At 32.0% G+C, this 20889-nt stretch overlaps 1 protein-coding gene across 1 annotated transcript in view; it reads left to right on the top strand.

Moving 5' to 3' along the window:
* LOC129220107 (uncharacterized) overlaps positions 1–20889 on the top strand; it is a 52474-nt gene that overhangs the window by 21320 nt on the left and 10265 nt on the right. Inside the window, exons 8-9 of the mRNA XM_054854448.1 lie at positions 14941–15023; positions 19836–19961. Of these exons, the coding sequence (XP_054710423.1) occupies positions 14941–15023; positions 19836–19961 (209 nt within the window). The remainder of the gene's footprint in view (positions 1–14940; positions 15024–19835; positions 19962–20889) is intronic.

Consider the following 20889-nt stretch of genomic DNA (forward strand, 5'->3'; position numbering starts at 1 on the left):
AAGTCTCAGGTCTACACCGATAAGCAACAGACGATTGACGCCTTGGAAAAGAACATTCGCCCCATATCAGTCACATACGGCCCCCATTGCTGCAAAGATTGATAGAAAATTGAACTTCCCGATTAGACGTTCATCAAGCCAGCCGAAGTGGCCATATGCCAGAAATCACATTTAAATAAAAATGGCAAAGAATCATCTTTCGAATAAAGCCAACTCCATGGCGATTTATATCATTTAACGGTGTTTTATTTGAACCTAAAGTTCTATACTTCTAAAAAAAACACCCTTTAATAGCAATATATTCCGGACACTAAATATTCTTGCCGCAATAAAAAAACAATGGTCAAATATCATGTATCACAAGCTCTTTCATCATTGAGAGCCAAATTTAACTTCAAATTATTTTATTAAACAAGCGCAATATTATGTATTATGCAAATTTGTGCAACAGTGCTATCCCTGTATCATTGTAGTCTATGCAAATTATAGTATTTGATTTATTTCAGTCTTTGCGTAAAATGCTAAACGTCGATTATTCGTTCCGACATTCCTACCTTTTATTAGTTTCACTGGAATTTTTCAATTCAATATTCACTTCCTTCCTGCTCTTGGATACTTCAAAGAGTTGTTGTACGGCCTCCTCTTACTTAGTAACGATGCAGTATTTTACAATCGGACTAATTATAAAAACCCAATTCCAATATTAACTGACATTTTCACACAAATCCTACAATGTGGGTGAAACAAATACTCATTACTAAAATTATACATCAATAGAAAGCTTTGTCTTTTCTGCACGATATGAGTTTTTTGAATTTTCCAAGGTGGAAAATGGATGTGAGCATTTAATTAGAAACTGCGGTCTTTGTTGCGCAATACTTTTGTTCAATGCATGACATTTCATTGATTTGATTGGTTGGTTGCTGCGATGCCGTAATGGAGTCGTTTCCTTCAGTCAAAAGTACTACTTTTAGTCACTGAAATTGATAGAATAAGCAAAAATAATAACATGGGCCCAGAAAATAACTTTCATTTTCCCAACAGGTTTTTTCAAATTAATTTTTTAAAATGTCCAATTTTTCAAACAAAGCGTAGTCTTGATCACGTCACAAATGATACATTTTGCCGCATCTTTCTACAGCGTTTCCACGTTATGATAATCAAGAAGCGAATTAAAATTGCGCCCTATGCTTGCTATCAACCATATGGTTGCCAATACACGTGAGGAAAGATGCGAATTAAATATTTTGCTCTGTGAGTGGCAACACAGAGCAATCTTCATCTTTGGTGATGTCATCGGACAGAAGTATAAACATTGAAAGCGCGCCGATTTAAGTAATTTTTTAAAAATATTAAACTTAAACAAATTATTTAAAAAATGATCAGATCCAATGTTTTTAAGCATGCTCTTTCAGAAAAAAATACTTTTAAAAGTTTGGAAACGACCCCATTATACGTTTATAATAGGATAAGCTTTATCAATTATATATTGTTATTAAATGGTTTCATGATTTCAAAGCAAAAAAAAAAAAAACTAGAAAAAAAACGTGCTTTTGATTTGAAAATCTTTACACAGTTATTATCGTTTTGTGTAAGGGATAATGATGACCACTTTTTCGGTGATTAGGCACTCCTTATAGAAACCATTAATTTCGTGGAGTTTGAACAGCGAATGAGAGTAATACCGAAGAGTGGTGCATCTAGGTTTAAAAAAAAAATCATACTGAAAATGTAACATTAATTATTTCTTATTCAGTCAACTTAGTAATACATTGTAAAATGTGAAGAATAAACAGTGACTTCATGTATCTATAATTCATGTTTTCAGATATAACTAACTCCTGGGCGCATTGTACAGAAATTTTACAGAAATACAATCAACCTTGTGAGTAAGTATAAAGACTGGAAATTAAACTTTTATTTAACTTTATATTTTAACCAAAATACGAAAAAAGCTCAACTTTTATATCAAAGTGTTTGAAATATAATTTTCTATTTCAAATAACCAAAATACCCTTATTTTAATAGTAAATATTAAAAACTACGTTATTTTCAATTCAACAAATAATGAATACTATTTCAGTTAGAAAAGAAATATCTAATTCAGTTTTGTTTTATTTTTTTCGTAGTTTTATCACATACGACATGGAAGTTGAAGAAAAACTTGTTTACATCGAAATGAAATTTGTGAGTAAAAGAAGTACTCTTAATATTATTATTCTAATTGCTTTTTAAATCATCAAATTGTTCAAAAATTTTACAATTTTATTTATTTATTTATTTATTTATTTATTTTGTTACTGATGTTAAATGGGAAGAAGAATTAACACACTTTAAAAAAAGTAGGTTCAAGGGACCATATTGTGGAACATGACAAATTGGCGAAAAAACTCCAATTGAGATATTAATGTTGCCATTTTTGCTCTACATGCATGTTTTTTTTTTTTTTTTTTTTTTTTTTGAGTATTTTGCATTTTAAGGTTTACTTTTCATGGTGTTTTATTTTTTTGGCAGATTATTATATATTTTAATGAAAATGTTGTCTTGCTTTAAGGTCTTGTTTTGTGATAAAATAAGCATTATTTTACATATTTTTTTACTTATAAAAAATATTTAATGACCTTTCCGTTTCAGCTAATCAGCAACGTCATAAGTTTGCAACCACTTGGCGATGCATCGACAAGTTTTTTGCGGACGTCGGTATGATGCCAATAATAAAATACTGAATCCAATGTCAGTTTTGCAGTATTGGCATTTTATCTAAATTTCCGTAGAACCCGTGTTAAACATTGTCAAAGTTTCCATTATGAATCTGTAAAACCATTTTTCCTACACCGATGTCCAACAACCTAGGGGTTAAGATAAATAAATACCTTTCTGCTAAAAAGTAAAATAAGAAATAACAGCGTCAAAAAGCACAAAATTTGCAGATTACTTCCTACACGTGTTTCTGCGTTACAAGGAACGTCTTTTTCAATGCAAAAGAAATTAGCTTATGAATGAAAAGACATCCGGGTTTTTCGTATTTACAGTGTTCTTCTGCAACCTATAAGGCACTTTTATTTTGTATTTTCATTTCTCTTAAAAGTTCCATTTAGTTTCTTATGTTGCAATTTCAAATTGAAGACACCAACAAAATTACATATATCCTTAAAGTTTGAAAAGCTATTGTCTACGTTTAACATACTTTATGGATGTATGAAGTTGTCTAAGAATGCATAAAAAGAGTTAAAATGCATGCGTACGGGAATGCACACCCAGTTGTGTTTTGAGTTAATAAAAAATATAGATTATTTGATGCTCATGCAAGTAATTTATCTGGTTTTCTCACTCTTTTAGAAATAAAGAAGATGTAAAGTTAAATTTCACTTACCGTTAAAAGCAAAATAAATAATAAAGTATTTATAATAATTTTACTCTTAAAGCAATAATATGTTACATTTCTTCTAAGAATTTAATTAAAAATAATAGGTACACCGTTAAAAATAAATCCTGAAATTTCACGATAAAAGTTACTGCCACCCATACTGCCAGTAACTTTTATCATAAAACCCTATTTTACTGTAAAATTTTACGAAATAAACGAGAGTTAGAAAACGCAAATTGCAGGTTCGATCTCGGGACCTTCGGATAGGCTGGCGGCTTTGCTGCCCACCATAAGAGTTGGAACACATCGAGAGAGGGGAAATACAGTATTATTTGCTTCGCACTGTTAGTCCCGTGGTGTATCAATTGGCGCTGCAATTGTTTTTTTTTTTCGGTACAATTTACGGTAAATTTTTTCTGTACTGTAAATACTCTACTTTGCTGTAAAATTTACCATAAAAGTTTCCTGAATTTTTAGCAGTGTACCCAATATTTTCACAAAATGCTAAAGATGCAAAGGGTATTTTACAAGAAACTAATTTACCGTTGATGCATTGATTAAATGTGCATTGATTGACATTTTAATTTGTGTTATAAATGTCTATTATTCGTTTTTATTTCAAAGAATTTATTTCAACCTTTCTATTTTTACAGCAAAGCTACTTTGTGAGGCACCAAGAGGTAAGCGTTTTCATCATATTCATAAGAACATTTTATTGCAATAACTTATGTTCAACTTCAAATTTTATTTAAAACTATAAACTGCTGTGCAAGTAATCTCTCAAAAGATTGGTTTCTACGAATCCTGATCCTTTTTACTGGGCTGGAATGCTAGATCTTGCTCTTTAAGCCCCTCTCCCTGCATCAAAAAAAAAAGGCGTTAAGCGTACAAATATGGCGCTACATTTTTCATTGTTTTATAACCGATATTGAGTCTTTTAAACCTGGTAATAAACATGACAGTGATAGATACATGACATAGAAAAATACATGACATAGAAAAAAAAACATGTCATAAACATGACATAGAAAATCGCCCGTCATGGTATTACGGGTGAAAATTATTTCTACATTTGAACGAAGTAACTGCCTCTTTGGTGATAATTTGATATTTGAAATTTTAACCCTAACACCAGTGGATTAACCCTAAACCAAATAGCGTTAATTGTTTTGGTTTCTTCGTTTTTCTAAAATGAAAGTTTTATCAGTAAAACAATTAAGGTACCTGATCGATTTCAGCCTTGTCACAATAAAGCCTATCCCTGCATGTTATACATTACCAAACATATTATCAAATTATCATGCCATGGCGTGAGTTTCATTGTTGAAACACGCGGGTTACTCGACCATCGGCTATTACTTATGTGAGGATAACCTACTTGTATCAAAATAACTTTATTCTTCACTATTTTTCTTCTTATGGGCAAATAAATAAATACTAAATAGATGGATGAATGAATTCATTAATGGATGGATAAATAGATAAATAAATAGATAAACAATAAAAATATTCGGACTGTAATATTCTGAACTCACCTGTGAATTATCCTGAAGAAAGATAGAATCTGAACATCCCCCTATCCGCATGTTTATATCAATTTTCGCTCCTTTTCGAAATTGAATTCATATTCTGTGAACTTATGTTTGAGTTTTAATAATATATCCCAATAATTAATGCTATATCAGTTCTTGCCATTTTTAACCCCCGACACCTAAAGGAAGAGGGTTATAAGTTTGACGTGTCTGTGCCCGTGTGTGTCTTTGTATCTGTCTGTGGTACTCTAGCGTCTAAACGGATGGACTGATTTTGAAAAACTTTTTTTTTTTGTTTTAAAGGAGAGTTAATCAGGAGTGTTCTTAGCTAGGTTGCGTATTTGGATGACATTAATTGACGAAAATATTAATTAAAAACCACTAAAAGGTTTTTCGCGATTTTTGCAGTGAAAATATTTAAAAATTAAAAAATTTAGAACCAAAATAAAGAGTAATTTTTTCTGCGCCTGATAAAATGAGTTTAGAACTTCCATGTTATACAGAATTCGTAATATAACGATCGAATTATAACGTTTTTTAAGACAGATTTTAAATATGGCTAAGCCTTGATTCACGCAGTTGTTAACCGAATTCATTGTTAGCCAATACCCGACAAGGAAGTTTACGCAATGATTGAAAAGTTTTATCTGCTGCCAGTTTTTATTTGTAAACAAATAATGTACTGGTAATTGATTTTTAATAGTACAGCTTTCAAATGGATTTTCAATTTTCCCTCTTTAGTCCCCCTCCCCCTTTAGTTACTTGTTGATAATAACTTCATTAGTAAGAGTAGTAGAGAAAAAACGTACACGTTCGGTATATATAATTGTTACTTATGTATACCACTTTCACCATTTTAGTTTGTAATTTTATAGTTACTTAATAATACACTACTAATTTAATTGGAGCTCAAGCTTCTGCCCTGTCTTTCAATTTAATTTTCATTAATATTTTCTTTTTCACTTTGGAGCGGATTGATAGTTGTCATAGTGTAAAAGTAACTATTTGTTTTTATGTGCATTTATTTTCTCTCATTAGTGTTTGTCTGATTTATGAAATTTTTGACAACTATTTGATTTTGAAGAAAAATATTATTTTGGTTTTACTATGTGTAACTGTAGTACGTTAAATGAATTTTATCTCATTAACAAGGTCTCGGGCAACGCTCTGTGTTTAATACTGCTGATTGCTTAAAACTCTAGGGTCGGATTTTTTGAAAGCAAAACTATTGTTTTGACACTAAAATCCTGTAAAAATGGTTGAATTTTTTAGAGTTATGTAAATAAGGAATCAATGTTTAATATTCAATTAATTGGTAATACTTTTGTGCGTGTGGCTATTTTATCTTTCAATTTAAATCCTGTGTTTTGAATACCAACATAAAAAATAATAATGCTTAGATATTTTGTTATTTTTAGGGCATTGTTCTTCAACGAATGGGAGTAAGTATAAAACAATCTGTTCTCTTTTATTTATATTTTCGTCGGCGCATTTTTGACATAACTATTTTACAACACGACAATAAAATTTAATGTACCAGTAACGGTCGAGTAAGCCTTACGGACAAGTCCATTATTTGTACACCTTGCAGTAGTACTATTGTCATTTCAGTTGCAACAAGAGTTTTAAGGAATACTGATAAAATAAATTATTTTCAAATAAAAAAAGAACCGACTTCAAAAAACAAAAAGGAACTGAAAAGTAAGAAATAATGGTTCATACTTACATACGATTTTTTACCCAAACGTATAAATCAAATTTATTTTACAATTCCTGTACAAAAATGAACTAAACTAAACACCCAATCATAAATTAAACACTGATTTTTATTACCGTACTATGAATTATTTTAATACCTAACTAATTATTTACGATCTCTTGATTTTTAATAACCTTTTGAAGTCGGGGCCTCCTATAAACTACTACCTAAAGTAATTGACAACCCACTAGAGTTGAACACTAATTTAACTAAACGCGAAATTGGTCTTTAAATCTAAACCTACTCAGTTACGTTAGGAGGTTTCGACTTCAAAAGGTTATTAAAAATTAAGAGATCGTATATAATTAGTTAGGTATTAAAATAATTCATCGTACGGTAATAAAAATCAGTGTTTAATTTATAATTGAGTGTTTCGTTTAGTTGATTTTTGTACAGGAATTGTAAAATAAATTTGATTTATACGTTTGGGTAAAAAATCGTATGTAAGTATGATCCATTGTTTTTTACTTTTCAGTTCCTTTTTGTTTTTTGAAGTCGGTTCTTTTTTTATTTGAAAATTTATTTTTTGCTTTTCAGTGGTGTAAATATAAAATAAGAACGTAGGGTAGAGTATGTGGTTCACTTTTTACGTACATCTCGAGTGAGAAAGCACAGGAGTCTGAAAACAGCTAAGATGAACAAAATAGAGAGAGAAAAAGAGCACAGCGTCTCAGAGACTTCCGAAGACTGTGAAGAAATACTTTTTCAAATGCGCAATTATTTAAAAAGAAAATTGTCTTCATCATCAGTTTGACTTTATTAAAGTATGCTTTCCGAAAACAATTCACGAGTAACTAAAAAACAACCTAAATCGCTTTGACTTTGCCCATAGAATTTGAAGAGTTTTCTTGATTTTTCAAGGATTCCAGCTTCAGATACTGATTTGATGACCATGGGATCACCTGGGAAGTCTATACCTTTTCAAACGAGAGAGAGAAAAAAAAAGAATTTTCCAAATTGGTCTATGCGTGTTTGAGTTTACAGGAGACATGCATAAAAAGATTCTGACGAATTGAGAACGTCCTTTTAGAAGTCGGTCAAAAAAAGAAAAATTTTTAATGCGCATAACATTTTATACGATTGGCACTAAAAACTGATCTTTGTTCCTCTGCAGGATTTATTTGTGCGTTAATCTAGTTAGAGCCAAATGTCAATGATTTTCCTAACTATTTTATATTTCACAATAATACGTGTCACGTGATTCGTGAAAAAAAATCACATTTCTCTTTACTAGGCCCCGTTATAGATCAATACCACACTAGAAACAGAGTATCTACTGTGTTGTTGTATATATGAAGATCAAAATACATCTAGAACAATGATACTAAATGAATTTCCTGTTTGCTTCAGAAGAGTCTTTATTCAAAAATTGCGATATGACTACGAAGGATTAATGCAGGGGAAATAGTTAGGGAGGAGAGTACTCCCCCAAAGGAAGAGCCCCCTAAAAAGGAAAAATACCTCTCAAAACATCCTCCCTTGCCCATAAGGGGGCACCCCTGACTAATATTAATGTTTTATGGTACTTTCTTTAACACTGAGCAAAGAAAGTACCTTTGTTTAATGGGGGGCACTTTCTTTAACAATGGATTTTATATTTAATCGTTTGATATTGAAATTAAATGAAGTTTATTGCTTTTTGCCCATAACTTTTTTCTAAAGAACAAATATGGTGAAGCAAAGGTTTGGGTCTTAAGTTAGATCCCTTCTATGCTTTAAACAAAAAAAATAAATAAATAAATAAATAAATAAATAAATAAATAAGTAAATAAAACCATAAAAATCGTTTCTTTAAGTGAGACGCTATGAGTTTACAAACAACAAAGCGCGAGTATGAAATTTATTTTATAATTCCAGTACAAAAATCAACTAAACTAAACACCCAGTTATAAAATAAACACTGATTTTAATTACTATACGATGAATTATTTTAATACCTAACTAATTATGTACCATCTCTTAATTTTTTATAACCTTTGAAGTCGGGGCCTCCTATAAACTAATACATAACATAACTGACAACCCACCTGAGTTGAACACTAATTTAACTAAACGCGAAATTAGTCTTTAAATCTATCCTCTCCCTCGATTTCTCCAGGATCCCTTATACCCGGACTTGAAGACCATTAGACGACAGGGAGAAGTATACCGTTTCAAACAGGAAAAGAATTTTCCTAATCTGTACAGGCGTCTTCTAGTAATCGGTTAGCATAGTACATAAAAAAATTCCAACTGAGTCTGTAAATTAATATTACCTTAACTGTTAATTAAGCTGACGGCGTCATGAAATATTAAATCCAGTATACTTGTCAAACTTCAGAAATTGGACACCAGTTACGATATATTTATTACGGAATATAAATTTAATCGTTGAAGGGGGCGGGGTGCTGTTGTCTGCAATTCCCCTTGACTTGAACATTAAATATATTTCAAAACTGAAATATATATATATAAAAAAAAAACTTTGATGACTAAATGAAGTTATTTATTCGCAAAAAAATTATAATAAATTAATTAATTCAACTATTTTCGCAGCAAAATGCATCGAAAAAATGCACCGTTCACGCCAAAACCACGTGACCTCCTGTGACGTATCGCGCAGTGACGAAAGCTGGTCTACGTAGCTACAACGTGTGAAATTTAAAGTTTCTTAGATTTCTCCGGGACCCCTCAACAGATCCAGACAAAATTAACATGGGAACATCTGGGAAGCATACCCTTCCAAACAAAAAAATAATTTTTCAAATCGGTTCACGTATACACGTATTGTTCAAAACAAAATACCTCCGTCGAAAAAATGCAACGTTCACGCCAAAACCACGTGACCTCCTGTGACGTATCGCGCAGTGACGAAAGCTGGTCTACGTAGCCACAACGTGTGAAATTTAAAGTTTCTTAGATTTCTCCGGGACCCCTCAACAGATCCAGACAAAATTAACATGGGAACATCTGGGAAGCATACCCTTCCAAACAAAAAAAGAATTTTTCAAATCGGTTCAGTATTCCTGAAGTAATACGAAAACACACATAAAAAGCCGCAAGCCGAAATCATAACCTCCTTTTTTGAAGTCGGTTAATTATTTTTCCATCATTTTTTGACACTTCACGCTTCACGCATCATTGTTAGCATACAAAATCATCAAAGGTGAACCTTAATTTGAAAATAAATAAATAGCTCTTTCTTTAGTTGCACGGTATACTAAATTTCAGACGTACCAGGAAGGGGATCTTCTAAATTGAGCCACTTAAAAAAACTCTCTATGGAAGATTAAAGTAATGCCATTCATTGCTGGAAATATCCATTTACATTTTTCAACTATTAAATTGAAAGGATTGAAAAAAATTTTAAAAAATGTGTATTACGAAGAAAATACGTTAAACGCCAAAAGGTATTAATAAAAATGTCTCCTCTTTTTTTTTTCTTTTTTTTTTTTTTTTTGACCCACTCATGAAATTAGTCTAAAAAAATGAAATTTATAAATTAACATGATTAAATTTAATTTAAGTATAATTAGATTTGAAGCTTCTTAAAAACATCATTTCAGGCACTAAGAAATAAAGGCATGTAAGTCGATATCTTCAAGTTTTGTGTTAAACGCGTTTAAAGATAACGTAAGGACTAGGTAGGCTTTCATTGATTTTTTTTTCTAAATCATGCTGTACAGCAGCACCTATCAGGGCTACTAGTACCATATCTTGCCCCAAGACATAGAAAAGGTCCCCCTACCATTTGCACTGGTTGTCTCTAACTTTTTACCACCTACATCCCTTTGCTTCTCGATGCCTCCATTTGCATCTGTTTTCTTTAACCCCACCCCTCCCGGAATTGCTTCTAATAAAAGCAATTTCTCAAATTTTTGAAAACAGTTTACTATCTTGCTCAAGATTAGTTTTGAATGGTCTTGGACAAAAAATGTAAATGGGAAAAACAATATGTTTTTCCCATTTAAATGACCCATTGCTTTCTGCATTGGGTTTAAAATCATTATTGTATTACATTTTTTTCTTCATCACCAACTTTTGATTAATTCTCTCTTGTCTATAAAGAAGAGTGAATTGAGAATTCACTCTCTCGTTTATGAAAACTTTAAAAACTCTCAAATAAAACACGAATCGTGGAAAAAATTGAGATAAAAAAATCACCTAGATGTTTCGAAAAAGATGCGACAAATCTTTCGAACTACTAGCCTGAATGTGTTGAGGTTTTTGCACTCAACACGCACCTTGCCTCTCTGAGCTAGTTTCCATGAAAAACGAATTTTCGAATTTTTGTGACTGAAGTGGTTTTTTGCTCCCACCAATGCAATTGTAACAACAGCCTTTCAAACAGTAAAATATTAAAATTAGTGATTTGTAAAAGAAACGCGTTTTAAGTAATTTCTCTTCTTTGTGCAAAAAGAAGTGTTGTATTAACGAACAATATAATACACAAATTTCAGTCCAAATTTTCATTCGAATGACGCCAAAACAGTTAGCTATAGAAAGTCAATCTTCTGCATTTAGGGCTTGTACAATAGGGTGTCTCGAAATTTTTTTGGGGGGGAATTTCAAATCGGCCAGGGTGAGAAAGTTGTTTACTAGGACTAAACTGAAATTACATGTGAAATTACATGTGAAATTTCAAATTGGTCAGATAATATCTTCACACTCGGCAAGGCGGTCAAAATTCGCAAATTGAGCCAAACAATGCATTTTTTACGTGAAATACACCGCCAGCTCAGTCATTTCCAGCCGAGGACTGCAATCGCGAAAGTATAATTTTTATAACTTTTTAAATCGACTACGGGCAGAAAAGTTGCCAATAAATATGTTCTTTAAACGAAAAAAATGATAAACACCTAGTATTTTACCAATTTGTTTTTGTTTTTTCGGTAGACATATGCAAAATTTTGAACGTAAGACAAGTTACATTGTAAAATATGCACACAACTGTTGTAACATGTTATATTTAAATTTCAGATAAATACAAGTACAGGTAAGAGCCCTAAAAAAATAAATATTCTTTGCACTATTTCAGTAAAGAACATTGTATAAATAAATCACTGCTCAGTAAAACAAAATTTAAAAAAAGGGAGAGAGAGGAGAGGTCTACAGATTCAAAAAGAAAATCTTTGAACAAAAATTCTGATTTCATTTGAAATATATATTTTCATATATTTTCTCGTAACTGAATCTTGGCTAAAATGAAGCAATGTCATTGTTACTCTCCGCAGACTTTTCTTACTGATTCTATTATTACTTTAACCCATCGCTTTAATGCTAGACTATGACATGAAAAATTAAGAATGAAAATATTATATCTGCATTCCTTCTCCGAATTGCATTTAAAATTTTAGAACCTGCAAAGCTTTTCGAAACAAATGTGTCCTATTTTTAATTTTTTGCCCGTTAACAAAGTTTGCGTCGTTATCTGCATCAAAGTTGAGGGCCGGAATAACAAATTTTCTCACAGACTAAGGATTTTGTTTTAGTTCTCTTGGTTTCCATTATTCTTAGGGGCAGTTGCCGTGCATGGTATCTTTCACTTCCAATCACTGCAAGTAAAATATTTTCTTGATGTGTGAAGAAGCTGTTCCTTCGTATGACAGGATCGATAACATTTTTCAAATCATCTTTTAAGTATATCTCGATCGATTAATGGTATTCCAGTTGTAGCTAGAAACACATATAACGCCTCAGTTTACGTCAAAATAACCATGTGCTGTGTACCAAAATTTGATATCCTCAGTCTTAGACTAGAATTAGAGTTTACTTGCTAAATAATTTTTGAGATTACGAGCCAAATGTTCGATATTCTGGCATTCTCGCATTCGTAAAAACACTAACGACTGGCATGAAATGGTGTATAGGGAGGTTACTCTGACAATTTCAAAAGCATAGATATAATGATTTTCAACAGTTGGAAATCCACGGGATTAAATTCTGAACTGCGCCCTAGAACAGGACTCGGAAACCTGAAGCTTGCGAGAATATGGATCATTTGAACTGTGCTTGGGTGGAACTCTTGAGTATTTCAATAAAACTAAAAAATATATCTGCAAGAGCTTCGTCAATGTTTTGAGTATAATCCTTCATGCTAATTCATTCTTCATATTTCAAAGTATATAATTTCTTCGTAAAAAATAACTTTGTTCTCAAATGCTTTTGTTCATACACTTTACGGCAAGATTTCCACATACCTTAACTTTTAGCTGTTTCTTCATGCTTGATCTGAATTAATTTGTTCATGTTCTAAATAGTTTATATTTTTTAAGCAATTTACATTTTGAACTAGTAGTTCAAAATGAAGGATAAGTGGTGGATGGTAATTTATACTTTAGCCTTAGAACTACAGACAAGAATAGTAACTTGAATTTTAATGCTGCAATTAATCTTTGTTTCTGAGGGTTTGTTCCATATAAGCGTTTTGGTTTTGTTTTAGTTTGGATGGTTTATACCTTTTTTGAAAAATTTTAAATTGAGTAATAAAGATTGTTTATTAACATCACTTTCCTGTGGCTTAACATATCTCATTCTAATGAAAATGAGATTGGTAAGTAGCGAATCACGTGATCAATCGCTTCCCGTAGCGATTTCAAAATTTAAGTTTTTTTTTTTTTTGTTTTTTTTTTTTCACTCGTGATAGAATTTAGGGCTCGATTTGCAAATTTCGACCGCCATGCGGCTCATAAAAATTTTATCGGACTGTGATGTAATTTTACATCATAGTATTTCACCCATTGGGTACCTTTTTCCCCCTGGCCGATCCGAAAAGTTATTAAAAATTAATGTATTATTCGTAAAGAAGAAAAAATGAATTTTTGGGCTCAATTTGCAAACTTTGACCTTCTTGCGGAGCATGATGATTTTATCTGACCAACTTGAAATTTCACATGTAATTGTTTAGTGCTAGTGGACATTTGGCGACCTCAATCACGCGCTTGACTAGGACACGAACAAATAGGTGCCAAGAAGACGACAAATGCGAATCCAAAACTGGCACAGCGGCTTTTCATGAAATCTTTTTGCTTACTTTCGGTCTATCTATTCCGTGAACAGAGTTTAGCTGCACACCTCGGTTTTTGAGTTTCCAGTAGTATGTTAGCACTTAAAATACATTTATCTCGCATGACTCAAAAACGGTTAGCAACAGAATGATGAAGCTTCATGAGTGGAACTTGTAACACATCTACATGCGTATAGGCCCGTCATTTTGAACTTTTTTAGTTTTATTCACTTTTATTCAATGTATCCCAACCATATTAGAGGTAATAATAAATCTATGTTGCAATATACTTTTAAAATAATTACTTCATTAATTTTCTTCTTTCAGTATAACTGCTCACTAGAGGGAACAACAAACATTTTGACACGACGGTGAGTAAACATAACGTAACTAAACCATAAAATGGGAATACTTTTAGTTAGGATAAGCTTGTTAAAAATTTTGAGCAACTCAAAATCAGTTTTTCAGATACAGTAACGAAACTCTTTTTTTCGGATTCAGTATTGTACAAACAAGTTACTGCAATAGATTATAACAACGTTCTGTTATTTCTACCAATAGTTAGGATTTGAAAAAAAAAAAAAAACAGGTGTAACGTGAGAGGGGTTTTTTGGGTCAACTTTTTAATCTAAACCTTTGATTTTGAAGCATATTTTCAATTATAGTATGATAGTTTATGTCCATATAAGGACTGTTACGGCTAAATCTTTCGCCCCCCCCCCGACCCGAGGAGTATATTAACGTTATGAAAAGTACTTTAGAGATAAGAATCAAAATTAAAAAAATGTAAGTCTGAATCTGAAGTAGTTCTTTTTAAGAATGTTTTTTTTTTTTTTGTACAAGACTTTGTAATCACCCAGTGGATTCAAAGCAAAATTTTCTGAAAAAAAAATGTTGAATCATAATGCGTAAAAAATGTCCTATTCTATAGTGTATATTTTATTGTATTTATTAATTTCATCATGATGGAAATTAAATAAAAATTCTTTATACGTACTTACTATTATAAACAATAAGTTCATAACAACGAATAAATTTTAAGTTTTAACTCGATAAAAAACATTATTACTTTATTATATAGATTGAACTTAGTGTTTAGTCAATGTTGTTCAATGCCTAATGCAATTATTGATATTTTTTGAATATTTAACAAATAGTCTTCCAAATATATTCATGTATTTTTGTTTTGATGCACAATACTTCAGATTCTTTAGTTTACGATAAGTAACGAATATTTAATAACAGGTAATAAATAATAACGGAATTTCAATATGATAAGTTTAAATTTGGTTTTTTAATTCTAGGTGTCAAACAATTTGGGTTGAGTTTGGTTTTGATAATTTTGAAATTACCAATGTTACTTATAACCCAAAGTTTGAAGTAAGTATATTTATTTTTTTTTAAAAAAATATTGTTGTATACAAAAGTACAAAGTCATATTTATATCACCTTCAAAATAAAGAAAGTAAATAGCTGAAAATATTTTGCCAAATTAAAATGAAACTTGGGTTTTTCTCACCTGATATTTTCCCTTCCCATGTTTTCCAGGCTACACGGAAAAATGTTTACTTTGTTTACTTCAGCAATTCACGTTTAAAATGTATGTTAAAGCAGTTTGTAAAAATCAAAACATTTTCACTAACTTGCAATATCTCTGAAGAGATAGGTAGGAAATCAATTACATTTAATAAATTAATAAATTTACAAAGTGATTTTTGAAGAACCATGTTTAGAGTCACTACGGAAAAAAAAGGAACACACAACATTTGGCATAAAGCCCCTGGCATTTCACTAAATTTTGACACATTGAATTCAAATAATGTTTTTCGCAATCACGAACTGCGATAGGAAAAACAACAGTTGAGGACAAAAAGATGATGCGAAAAATTCAATACACTCAAACCTGTTTTTGTGCGGTCTTTTATTGTGCGATTTTTATGCGATTTTTTTGTGCCTGTGCGGTATATGAAAATTTCAATCGGATTGACGATATTATTTATGAAACGAGTGCGAGGTACTATCTTCACGGGCCGACAGGGGCACCCCGATGGGAGCTCACTGTGACCTCCCAAAAATTTCCATATTCGGGAAATTTTGTTCGACTATTCGGTGAAATTATCATCACTTGGATGGTTAAGATTTCATTTAAGGATAGCTATGTCGTAAGTTTTTAGGTTATTTTCTACGTGTGACTTTTTTTTATGTGGTCCCTTTCCACCGCATATTTTTTTTTTTAACTGTGTTGCGAAAAAACATTTATAGCTACTCGTGAAGTTTCGAATATTTTTTTATGCGATTTCTTTTAATGCGGTCTTTTTCCACCGCATAAAAACAGGTTTGAGTGTAAACAAAATATTTTTCAAATCTTGATTATAATTATCATAGTTAACTGAAAAAATATATATAATGACCAATTATTTCTGGTTTTCTTTATATATCATTTTAACGCTTTGGGGAGGGGGGGGGTTCTAAAACTAACGAATTTTGTTGTTGCTTGTTGTATCGCTGTACAAGTTATAGTGGTCTATAATGTGAGATATTTTAACGGTAATAACATTTCCCTAGTAAAAATTAGAAGACTCTCTAAATGATCCATATTGCAATGAGAACGCCGAAACACGTGTCTGCTGTAATTGGCAAATTTGTGCTTTTTCTAACGTTGTCAGTCTTACTTTACATATTGCAATGTTTCACAATTCCTGTAACAGCAGTATCTTTTCAAAAAAAGATTCCTAGATTTTTAACGATATGTATTACCGAAATTCGAGGAATTACTTTCGAAAGTTAAATGAATTCAACTTTATTTTTATGTTATGGAATTTATTGCAATACTTTTTATTCAATCATACTGCGTAAGAGAGAAAAGCTACCTGAAGAAGAGAAAACGTTTCTTAAAATTACGTAACAGTGACATTAAAGCGAATAAGCTCCATCACAAAGAAGCCTTGAAGCTTTCATTAATTACAGCCGTTCTAACTCACTAGGGAAGTTAATTGCAATCTTTGATTGGTTGCTAATTTTAAAGCGTAAGCTTTTTTTTTTTTTTGTCCCAATAGAGAATTGAAAATTTTACTTAAAAATAAAAGGAAACAAATTCGAATTGAAAAAAAAATGAAGTGTGTAACTCTGTGGGTTAAGGAATTGTATATCAAATTTCATGACTCTGTTAGACAGAAATGCATTAGAAGAAAGAGAGAAACAATGCGGAAGGAAAACCAAAAGCTGAAAAAAAAATACTCCTTCCGGTCCAAAAAAAGCAAAAACTGCGAAATCGAGAAAAAAAAGATCCAAAATCTAGCCAACAAACGATTCTATGTTAACATATTAATGTTACAATCCAATACATAGCTGTCTCCAAAACCTGGACTGTCCTTCAGAAAAGTAAAAACTAGTAATGTTCTCGACTATTCTCATATACATAATAGCGAATTCACTGATCGAGTAACGCTGACGTCATCAACAATAAAACTCGTGCGACGGCAGGATAATTTGACAATATTTTTTGGTACTGTTTGACATGCAGGAAAATGCTTTATTTTGACAGTGCTGGACTGGAACCGGTATCTTAACTGTTTTAGGAGAGTGAAAAAAAGAAAAAGTGGTCAACCATTAACGCCATATCGTCGCCTCAGAGCAATAGTAATGTATCTAATCCCAGAAAAAACACTAAGATATCTTACTGCTGCTGCTCTGAGTGTTGATCTTAGTGTTATTTCTGGGATTAGATATCTTATTGTTACTCTGAATCGACGATACATTGGAGTTTAAGGTTCATCCACTGGATTTAATAAACAGGCAATGGGGTCGTTTCCGAAATTTTAAAAGTATTTTTTTCTGAAAGAGCATACTTTAAAACATGGGATCTGACCATTTTTTGAATAATTTGTTTAAGTTTAATATTTTTAAAAAATACTTGAATCGGTGCGCTTTCATTGTTTATGTTTCAGCCCGATGACATCACAAATGATGAAATTCCATTTAGTATTGCCATTAACGGTCCAAACTATTTAATTCGCATCTTTACTCATGTGTATTGGCAACGATATGGTTGATAGCAAGCGTAGCGCGCAATTTTAGTTCGCTTGTTGATTATCATAACGTGAAACCGAGGTAGAAAGATGCGGCAAAATGCATCATTTGTGACGTCATCAACACCACGCCTTGTTTGAAAAATCGGACATTTAAAAAAATTAATTAAAAAACAACTGTTGGGAAGATAAAAATATTTTCTGGGTCCATGTTTTTTTTTTTTTTTTTTGCTTATTCTATCAATTTCAGTGACTAAAAGTAGTACTTTTAACTAAAGGAAACAACCCCATTGCTTCGTTTTAATGTAGAAGCAATGCTCAACCGTCATACCTTGACGGGCAATTTTTAGTAGATATTATATTAATACATTCTTCATAAGCAGCATTTCTAAAAAAATTTTTTAATTTAGGATGATTTGTACCGTCCTCCTGAGCAAAATATTTAGCTTTAACTGTTACTTTGGCAGCGAGCCAGGCGTCTAAAACAAATAATTATTTCATATATGTTTCAAAATTACTTTTAAGACCCTAAAAATTGATATTTCCATTATTTGTCCTCATTTAATTAATTTTGAAACGTTAATAACTATATTTGATTTTTACGTAGAAAGAAAATGTTTCAAAAAGAAAATGAGCCAGTTCATTCTCTCCATTCTGAACACTCATGGGACCGAACAAAAGTGTCCAGATTATGGGGTGTTCATAATGGAGGGACACTGGATAATGCATGTATATGTATTCTATTGCGTTAATGGACTATGTTCGGTACTTTACACAGTAAGCTATACCTGCAACTGAGATAGAGGTGCTGAATTTCGGATTGGTGGCAAGAGCAATGTCTAACTCAACACAGTAGGACCTTAACTTTTTAATTTATTTATTTTTATTTAAAAAGTTTCACGTAACGCTTAACAATAAAATATAATTATACAGCTATCGGTACAGTACCAGAGCATAAAAGCTATTTTTAATCTGTTTATGCATTGTGTATTCTCATGCAAACTACGTGTTATCATCCAAGTGAAAATGCTTCCTGGTGATTCTCAACTGCAATTTGCTTGAAGGTAATCGCAATTTAAACGCATTGAATGCAATTTGATACACTAATTGATTTTTGATACATAGTTCAGTGGCAGAAGCTTCTGCCACATATTGCTCAGCTCAATGATTTCATGTGTTGCAGTAATATGCAGGAAAATAATTTTTCTTCTTCTTCCTCTCTCTACTTTCTCTTTAAATGCCATTTAATCATTGTGATAAAATCGTGATTCGTGAATGTATTTCAGGCTTTCCAATTTGATCCATGGAATTTCCGAGCACCTATTGTGAACATCTTCAGTTTATACAGAAATAGTAATTGGACAGGGTTAAAAATAGCGTTTACAATACTGGGGTATTCAGAGTACAGAGAGGTGAGCCTATGTTACGTCTATAGAGCTTCGTCGGGATCATCAAATGTATCCAGAATATCGGGGTGTTCACATTAGGGAGTGTTCAGATGGAGGACGTTCACAGTTTGCCCTTCAGGTTTTGGAGTTCAGTAAAATGTTGTATAATAATCTGCGTCACGAGAAACGATAGCGAGATAAACGAAGCAACATGAGACTTGAAGATATCGTTGTCTGCTTGACATTGAGACGCCTTGAAACCGCGCCGTTTGAATGAAACTTTTTATAACTATACTTTTTTTTGGACTTTTTTCGTTAAAAATTTAAAAAAAAAAACTAATTTCTTCTGCAAAGAGAAAGAGTGAACTTCCTTTCTTTATAAATTGCATGTAAGTGAAAACTTTGACTGGAGTCGTAGTGGTAAGGGGAAAAAAAAACTCGGTCAACTAACTTTTTGAACAGAATCATAATTTCAGCCATAAACAACATACAATGAGTAATGTTTAATGGTTATAGAACAGTAGCCCTTTGAATTGGCTCACATTGACCAAAAAGCAGACTCAGTGCAGATCTGATAAGAAAAATTCCCCATGCAAAGATTTTTCTCCCGAAAATGTTTCACCTACTGCGCGGCAGTTTAATACGGTGCATTCTATTTCTTTTGCAAAAGTGCTCTGTCTATTCACTTCCGCACTCACTTCTCGTGAAACAGTATTGTAATAGCACCATTGAACAGAAATACTTATAGAAACTCAATGATTTCCGTTGTTTTTCAGACATTAGAGTTGTTCAGTGTCATTGGAGGGTACATGGGAATGTACTTGGGTGTCTCCCTCCTGGCAGTTTACGATTTCGGAGAGTTCATCTTCGAAGCCATATACGAGGCCATGAAGAAGAGAAAAGCAATGGGGAAACAGAAAATAAAACCTAAATCTTTCAAAACCTACAACAGAACCAAAGCAAAATCACCGAAAGGATTTCGTCGCAGAGCAACTCCTACGCATCCGTTCTCAGAATATTTTTGAAGTTGAAAAGTACCGAAGACGATTGCTAATTCCTTTGATTTGAAATCTATTGCGCTTCTACAATGTTTCATGTCTAGATTAGAAAATAAAAAGTAACCTTCCTTTTTAACAATATGATCCTTACTCAATATGCAAACGCATGGAAGAACACACATCTTTATTTTTAGCACATATGTTACTGTAAAAGACCAAAATCTGGTAAATGTCAACCACAGCCAGTAAGTATCAGCATTGACGTACCAAACATTGGCGAAACTCCGAATAATTCCGGTGAATCACCAGTCAGAGTAAACATCTCCATTATCAGTCTATAACTCTTTTTGAGGATTCATCCAGGAGAAAAAAATAACATCCTTGATCTAAACCAGGGTGGCGACAGATCAGGGAAAAGTCAGAGAATTGTATTAATCAGGGAAATATCAGGGAATTTCGAAAAAAATAACAAAAATTCAGAGAAAATTGATTAAATGAAGATTTTTTTTTTTTTTTTGCATTGCAAAATTGAGTGTCTTAGTTCATTAAGTATTTCCCGACAATTATCTGTTAAAAAAAGTAAAAGTAATGACTATACACTGCCGCATATTCGTGCATCTATCTTTCTCAACGTCAAAGTATTAAATCTTTTATCAACGTCAAACAAAGTATTAAATCTTTACTTATTAACCACAGGATGAACTTCCTAAAATTGCAAAGAAGAGTCCGTCATCAATGCCCTAGCTTCCTTGCCTTTACTCATTTTCTTTAAGTATTTGGCGTACTGTAATCATTATTTCAAGAAGAAATCTTTATTTTTATATTGATACTG

The sequence above is a fragment of the Uloborus diversus genome, chromosome 4 (assembly GCF_026930045.1).
Source record: "Uloborus diversus isolate 005 chromosome 4, Udiv.v.3.1, whole genome shotgun sequence".
Lineage (NCBI taxonomy): Eukaryota > Metazoa > Arthropoda > Arachnida > Araneae > Uloboridae > Uloborus > Uloborus diversus.